Here is a 7520-nt window from a genome sequence, read left to right as displayed (position 1 = left end):
ACAGAATGAGGTACGGTTTGGCGCAGGCTTTGGGACCAGAGGTGCGGGGTCCCAGAGAAAGATAGGAAGTGGGAGACTCACTGGCTGGATGAAGGAAGAAAGGGTCGCCATCCGCACCGCAGAGTCCAGCGGCCGCTTTCGCGATTGAAGGCGGCTCAGAGCCGCCGAAACCGTGAGGAAAACAGACGGGGGCGCCAAACGACAGCAATAAAGGCATCCGCGACTTCCGCCCAGGTCGCGCCTCCGCCCAAACCCACCCCCCCGCCGGGGCCTGGCCACCCCCAGCCCTCACCCCCTGACCCGAGCCTGGACCGAGATATCCCATTCAGCCCCCAAAGCAGGTGGAACTGGGAGAGGGGTCCCTTTCCAGGTTCCTGGGACAGCGACTCTCCTCGGATGGGCGCGGCCTGCCAAGGGTGGTGGAGCTGGGTTCCTGGGCTCTGGAGCAGGGAGGGAGAGGTGGGGGCATCCACAGCGAGGCTGAGCTCTGACCTCGTGAATGGCAGGAAAGCCGGCGTGATAAGGGCTCGTAGTGCTCGGAGTTGGGTAGCCTGTGGGGCAGAGGCGGAGGTGTACATCGTATCCAGTCCTCCGCCTGGTTCCCAAAGCCCTCTTCGCGTTCCCGCTCCTCACCTCCCCAGCCACTGCGTGCCTATCCAGCTTTTCATTTCTCACCTTGGGGGAGAATTCCATTTATTACCTTACAGCGGTGGAATTGATTTTCTAAGCAAAGCTCGCGTTGTTGAAATAAGTTGGCGCCGAGGGGAAAAGGAGAGAAACTTTTGGCATTGACTATGTATATAAATGTATATAAATATACTTCACACCTCGCCTCCCCTTACATTCCTGACGCGCCCCCAACGGGTCCAAGGTTAAAAGGAAAGCGCCAACAGAGAGATGGACAAATAGATCTGGAGTTTGCCCCTAACACACCCCGATGTGCTGGGTGTGGCGGCAGGGAGGAAAGGGGGGGCCTGGGTTGGGGTATGGGTTGGTGCTGCTGAGGCGGGGATGCAGGACCCGCGCTCAGCGTCCAGATTGCCAGGGTCTCTCGGCCGCTTCGGAGGCTCGCAGGCCGCCCTCCGTGTCCGTTTTCCAATCTTCTTTTGTCCCCACTGGTAGCCGCGGATCTCTCCCCTTGGGCTGCTGGCCTGCGGACCTGCACAGTACATTGGGGGGTCAGGGCAGGGTGGGGCTCAAACGCGGGAGGAAACGTGCAACGGCCTTCAATAAAGATTGATCTTCGTTAAAATGGTTGCCACCGGCGTTATTATGACCATCAAAGTTATCGCCAAGAGGCTCAGCCGCCAAGCTCAGGCCGTGAGCAGCACCAGCAAGGCTGGTCCGAGACTCTCCGCGTCTGGACTCAGCGCGGGGAATACCCGGGGACACAGGTAAGGGGCTGAGGTGGGCGAAGGGAGGGAGAGAAGAGCTGAGTGGGGAAGGGAGCGCAGCGGGATGGTAGGGGAAGGAGGCTCTCTTCTTTGCCCCGTTTGACCTCGAAATCCGGCAACTTTACCACAAAGAATTTGATTCGATGAGGGAGGGGGAAAGCTGGCAAGGTACAAAGTGGATTTGGGGCGGCCCATATGGTGCTGTAAATCGCGTCTGTGTTTAAAGTTAGCTGTCGAATTCTGCTATGAAATCGTCCAGCAGAGTTCATTTCCCCCAGGGAAAATGCGTAGGCGAGAAGGCTATCCATCAGCAAGATTATAAAAGTAAAAAACCCGGGACTTCAAGTTCAGAACTTACTCTGCAAACGGTGTTAAAAAATCAGGGAGGACCTAATGATTTCCGTTTGGAGGCGCGGGCCTAACACACCTCCCCAGCCACGTAGTAGTAAACTGCTTTCAAAAGTCTACGAGATCTCTCTCTCTCTCTCTCTCTCTCTCTCTCTCTCTCCCCCCCTCCCCCCGAGGTGGGAACAGCCAGGCTGAGGCGAAGAAGTGGGGGAGAGAGAGAAATCGGCGTCCTATTTGTTAAATAAAATACACGCTTGGTTCTGAAATTCAAAAGATAAGTAATCTAGACAGGAGCGCAAGGTCTTCTCCTTACGCAACTCTTCCTACATCCTCCCCCTTGTCCCCCCTCTCCCCCCTCCCGCTTGTAAATGTTTTTTTTTTTTTTTTTTTTTTTTAAACCTTCCCGACGATCTACTCTGGAAAATCAAAGCATTATCTATTATTTAACACGTATCTGTGTCCGAGGAAAAATGAGGAAGGCGCTGTATGATTAGGACCTAAGGGGCAACCCAGCAAACTGAGAGCGTAATGATGCCCCTAAATGAAGGGGGAAATGTGCCGCGGAGCGCTCTATTAATCAGACTGTCAATTTCACCCCCGAGGCCAAACCCCCGGGCGAGCAGAACCGGCTCTGAGCGGGCAAAGGATCGGAGCCTTCCTCCTCACTTCTTGTCTCTTCTCGCCTCCTACCTGGATCTATTTGTCTGCTCCGAAGCCGCCTTCATTACCCACTGACAGGAGCGTGTATTTATTTGCTTATAAACCTGTTACAATAAATGATTATTCGAACGGCGTCATTCGTACCTTAATGACGAGCGAGTGCTACTTTTTGATGAATGACATCTCGGGCTCGGAAGGATGTATGGGTCATTTTGACCAGTCATTCCCTCGCTCTGGCATCCCACAATTTTTCCGCCTCCCTCCAAAAGAGATAATAATATTTAGAGGCGCTCGCTGGGGCTGAATGAGAATTAGCCCTAGGCGCAGCCCATCATTAGGACGGGACAGCCTGGCCACTGTGACATTTTTTAGAAAGCTGAGATGATGGAAAGAATAAGAAAAGAGATGATTCTGATGGAGAGAGGGCTGCACAGCCCCACCGCCGGCAAGAGGTTCTCCAATTTGTCCGACTCGGCTGGCAATGCTGTACTCGAGGCCCTGGAAAATTCGCAGCACCCGGCTCGCCTCAGCCCGCGCCTGCCGTCCGCCCCCCTGCACAGCGCTCTTGGAGACCTCCCAGCCAAGGGCAAATTCGAAATAGACACTTTGTTCAACCTGCAGCACTCGGGCAGCGAAAGCACCGTCTCCTCCGAAATCGCTTCTGCGGCGGAGGGACGCAAAAAGCCGGGTCATTATTCAGAGGCGGCCCCAGAGGCGGACATGAGCAGCGACGTGGAGGTGGGCTGCTCGGCGCTGCGTTCCCCCGGCGGCCTCGGCGCCGCGCCGCTCAAGGAAAACAATGGCAAAGGTAACGGAGCCGCCCGCGCCGCGCTCTCCAGTCCCTCCTCCCTGTTCCTCTGAGGCCGCTGCCGGCCGTTCCTGGTGCTTTTGCCCCTCTCCCACCCTCCGCCAGCAAGTTGTAAGGAGCTGGCTCAGGAGGGGCAGGAAGCATGCGGGGGACTGTGCTCTCTAGCTCTGATCTTTGAGTTTCCCAGAAAGGCGCAGGCCTGGGGCTCCAGGCCCGCCCGCCGGCCTGCCCCTCGCTTCTGAGTCCGAGAAAATGTTTCTGCGAGCAGCTCTAAAAGCCGGTGCGAGCCGACCGGCCTCTAGCCAGCCGCTGAGTCGCGCTAGGGGAAGAGTGCCCTAGGCAGCTGCTCTAAACTCCGCTGCCTCTGAGCCCCCAAGGCCGAGTGGAGGGGTCACTCTGAGTAAGTCGGAGGGAGCCTCTCCCGGTGCCTTTGGGAGACCTGCTTGGGTCAGCGGGAGAAAGTTGAAAAGTAGAGTCCACTCCCTAGTGGTTCCGGTTTGAGCAGTTGCTGACTTTCGAATCTTAAAATTTTAAACAAACCCAAAAGACTGTCAAAGAAAGGTTAGAGGCCGTACAGAAAGCGAGCTGCTCTGTGGGCTCCAGACCATGGCAAACCCAGCACTTCCCAAACTGTGCCTAGATGTAGGCATTTTCCCTTGGTCAATTCTCCTCCAGAATTGAAATTTTACAATTATTATTTTTTAAAAACCACCCTAATTGAGTTTCTATTATTTGCTTATGAAGTGCTCTCCAAACTTTATTGATTTCATTAACGGCAGCAATTTGTAAGCATGACAGACCCCATCAATTCAGGCAATGCCTCGTCTTCCTCGCCCGGCTTCCCCCATCCGCGCGCAGCTCCAGAGCGGGGATCTCGGCCCTACAGTGACTCATGCGCTGTCGGCCGTTTGTTTGCCAGGGTACGCGGAGAGCGGTTCAGCCGCTGGCACCACGACGTCTGCTTCCGGCTCTGGCCTCGGCAGCCTGCATGGAGGCGGCGGCAGCGGCGGCGGGGGCGCGGCGCTGGGCGGCTCCGGCTCTGGCGCCGATCAGGTGCGGCGCTACCGTACCGCGTTCACCCGCGAACAGATAGCGCGCCTGGAGAAGGAGTTCTACCGGGAGAACTATGTATCGCGGCCCCGCCGGTGCGAGCTGGCGGCTGCGCTCAACCTGCCCGAAACCACCATCAAGGTATCGATTCCAGCGCGCGCCTGTTCTAGCCTCCCTAGGGGTGTCTGGGTTGATTTTTGTTTCTCCTTTCTGGGTGGCTAGATTTAGCTGGGGCCTGAAAACCCGCAGGGGAGAGACACCGAAGGAATTGGCATATTTATTTCTCAGCTGCCAAATCCGAAGAGTTGGCCGGCCTCGCTGACCTGGGAAGGTCCCGGAATGGTGGAGCCAATGCAGCAAACACTAGCCTGTGCCCAGGTGCCCCTAACCCATATCCAAGGCCCCATTTTCCCCTTGGCGGCAGAGCCAGCTCGTCTTTGTTCCTCTGGTACGAACCAGACGTGAAACTTTTCGTTTGCTCTTGATCTTGGAGATTTATTTTCACATAAATCGTTACAACACGAAGAAAAGGATACTGTATTTTTAAAATCGATTGGGCTGATAGTAGTTTCCTAACCATTTTACTCCCGGGCAACGGGTAAAGGGCAACCTCGGGGGGGGGGGACGCAGCGAAATTATCCTTATTTATATATTTTTAGGCAATTAATTTTATTATACGTCCGGGAGGGAGAGATGGGACGTTGGGCGACTTGGTGAACACTTTACCGAGAATCCGACACTCTAGAAAAAGAAAAGAGGAAACTACATAGGATAGGGGAAGGGTGTGGAAGTCTCCCTTCGGTTTGTTCAGGCTTTCTTTAATTTAGAGTTGTGACGAATGATGTCTTCATTAGATACTGGGTTGAGAGGAGTAGAAATGTCCCCTACCCAATTTAAGAGGATGTAACTTCCGCCTCTCATTTGAGGCCAATGATTCCAACAAAATCATCCCTTCGATATCAAAATCGGACCCGTGTTCCTCGGAGCAGGTCCTTGCAGCTCAGAGAAGCAACACCTAGCGCGGTGACCGTTTATAAAAGCTGCCGCCGCAGCCTCTCTTCAAAGGCGGCCTAGAATCCCTGTGCAAATCCTGGGATTGAGAAACCGGTACTCAGCAAGGCCGGATACCGGTGGGTGGCGGGAAGGAGGGGAAAGGTGGGGTTGGGACGAAAAAACGCTGCAAAAAGTAAGGGAGCACAAGCCCGAGCGGCCGCAGCAGTCGGACACAAGGGAGAAGTCTCTCTTCGATGAGAAGGGTGTGCCCACACTGTGCCAGCTGGGAGAGCAGAGGGGAATGGGAGTTGGGCCCGCTCAGAGGGGAGTAGGCCAGGTCTTCCAGAGGTCCGGGAGGGACCTGGAGGCTCGGGGCGCGGGCTAGGGCCTCTTGGCCCTTCCTAACTCGGGCACCCGCGCGGCTCTTCCCGCAGGTGTGGTTCCAGAACCGGCGCATGAAGGACAAACGGCAGCGCCTGGCCATGTCGTGGCCGCACCCGGCAGACCCCAGCTTCTACACCTACATGATGACGCACGCGGCCGCCACCGGAAGCCTGCCCTACCCCTTCCACTCGCACGTGCCCCTGCACTACTACCCGCACGTGGGCGTCACTGCTGCGGCCGCGGCCGCTGCGGCCTCCGGAGCAGCGGCCGCGGCCTCTTCGCCCTTCGCCACTTCCATCCGTCCTCTGGACACCTTCCGCGCCCTCTCGCACCCTTACTCGCGGCCGGAGCTACTGTGCAGCTTCCGACACCCCGGCCTCTACCAGACGCCTGCGGCCGCCGCAGGGCTTAACAGCGCGGCCTCGGCCGCCGCGGCTGCAGCAGCTGCGGCGGCTGCGGCCTCTTCCGCCGCGGCCGCCGGGGCGCCCCCCAGCGGCGGCTCCGCGCCCTGCTCGTGCCTCAGTTGTCACAGCAGTCAATCTGCGGCAGCCGCCGCAGCAGCAGCCGCTGCCGCCCTGGGGTCTCGCGGGGGCGGTGGGGGCGGCGGGGGTGGTGGCGGCGGCGCGGGGTCCGCCGGGGGCTCAGACTTCGGCTGTAGCGCCGCGGCGCCGCGCTCAGAGAGCGGCTTCCTGCCCTACTCAGCCGCTGTGCTTAGCAAGACCGCCGTGAGCCCGCCTGATCAGAGGGACGAGGCGCCGCTCACCAGATAACTACGTCGCCACCGCCAGGGGGCCGTGCCCACCGTTCGGAGTGTGCCGGGGAGTCCCCGGAGCGCCCCTCGCGCCCTTTGTGTGCCCACGTGCCCTCTGCGCGCTGCCCGCTGCTAAAGCTGCCGCCAGGGGGCGCCCCGGGCGCGAGAGGCCGAAGGGAACCTGCCGGCATTGGGGGGCGGGAGAAAGCTGTCGCGAAAGCCCGGCGGACGTCCCCCCAAATTATTTCTATTTTTGTATTTGCTACCCACCCGCCTCCCTTTCTCTAAGTATGTTTCCCGCCGCCCAGGCCCTGCTTCCTGCCTCTGTCCTGAGCTCTTAGTCTCTCTGAAGACAACCCTCTCGCCCCCAAATCACTCTTTTGGAGTCTGGGGCCCTGGCTGTAAGCCCTCAGGGCCGGGTTACTCGTCTGAACCACGTGGCCAGAAGCAACCGAGATCCACAACAAAGAGAAGGGCTAGTGCTTTGTGCGGGAGGGAAAGTCACCCCTGAGCTTCCTGATGCTGCTCCTTTTCTTCCACCTTTTTTCTTTAAACGAGGGTGAGGGGAGGTGGCAATTTTTCTCTCAGCCTGAGCTTGTTAGGGGCCCTGTCCGAGGAGAGCGGAAGAATGGAGGTCTGAGGAGAAGGCCAAGAGGGCGGATGGAGAGCGCGGGCAGCTGCGGGTGTGTTTCTGAGATTGTTTACTGCGTGCGGGAGCGAGGCCAGTGGGTCTGTGGCCGCCTTCCCTGGGAAGGACAAAGCGGAGGTGGGACTGCGTAGTCGTCTCGCCTCCTCTCTCTTGGCCCACCACCGTTCTCGATTTTTGGTTTGGGATGGAGGCGTCTTGTATATTTTATGCAAAATGTTATGGCTAATGAGGTTGCCACAAGCTGGCCAGGAAAGGAAAGGGAAACGAAGGGAAGGGGAGGGCAAGATGAACAGATCGTTGGAGTATTTGCGGAAGCGTTTTCAGTTCAGTGTTTCAACTACCGGGTTCCACTCCATCTGGGAAATACTTGAATCTCTAGATACCTGCTATTATCCTGTAGCATTTCCTTAGACACTTTCTGGGTTCGAACTCTCTTCTCCTCACTTCTTTCCCTCCTCGCTTTCCTATTCCTCTGGTAAAATG

At 57.4% G+C, this 7520-nt stretch overlaps 1 protein-coding gene across 2 annotated transcripts in view; it reads left to right on the top strand.

Annotated features, from left to right (window-relative positions):
- The first annotated feature begins 272 nt into the window (after nucleotides 1-272).
- The window catches only part of EVX2 (even-skipped homeobox 2), an 8785-nt gene continuing 1537 nt past the window's right edge, over nucleotides 273-7520 (top strand). Inside the window, exons 1-4 of one of the 2 annotated variants that reach the window (XM_088794006.1) lie at nucleotides 273-1394; nucleotides 2345-3210; nucleotides 4130-4401; nucleotides 5688-7520. The exon at nucleotides 5688-7520 is cut by the window's right edge and continues 1537 nt beyond it. In XM_088794006.1, the coding sequence (XP_088650132.1) occupies nucleotides 2784-3210; nucleotides 4130-4401; nucleotides 5688-6407 (1419 nt within the window). In that variant the 5' untranslated portion in view covers nucleotides 273-1394; nucleotides 2345-2783 and the 3' untranslated portion in view covers nucleotides 6408-7520. Of the gene's footprint in view, nucleotides 1395-2172; nucleotides 3211-4129; nucleotides 4402-5687 lie in introns of both variants that reach the window. The other variant, XM_019739284.3, reaches the window with a different exon arrangement.

Source organism: Rhinolophus sinicus, chromosome 17 (assembly GCF_057876585.1).
Source record: "Rhinolophus sinicus isolate RSI-liver-muscle chromosome 17, RSI-T2T, whole genome shotgun sequence".
Taxonomy (NCBI): Eukaryota; Metazoa; Chordata; class Mammalia; order Chiroptera; family Rhinolophidae; genus Rhinolophus; species Rhinolophus sinicus.
Note: the sequence above shows the minus strand (reverse complement) of the source record. Positions and strands in the feature narration are given on the sequence as shown.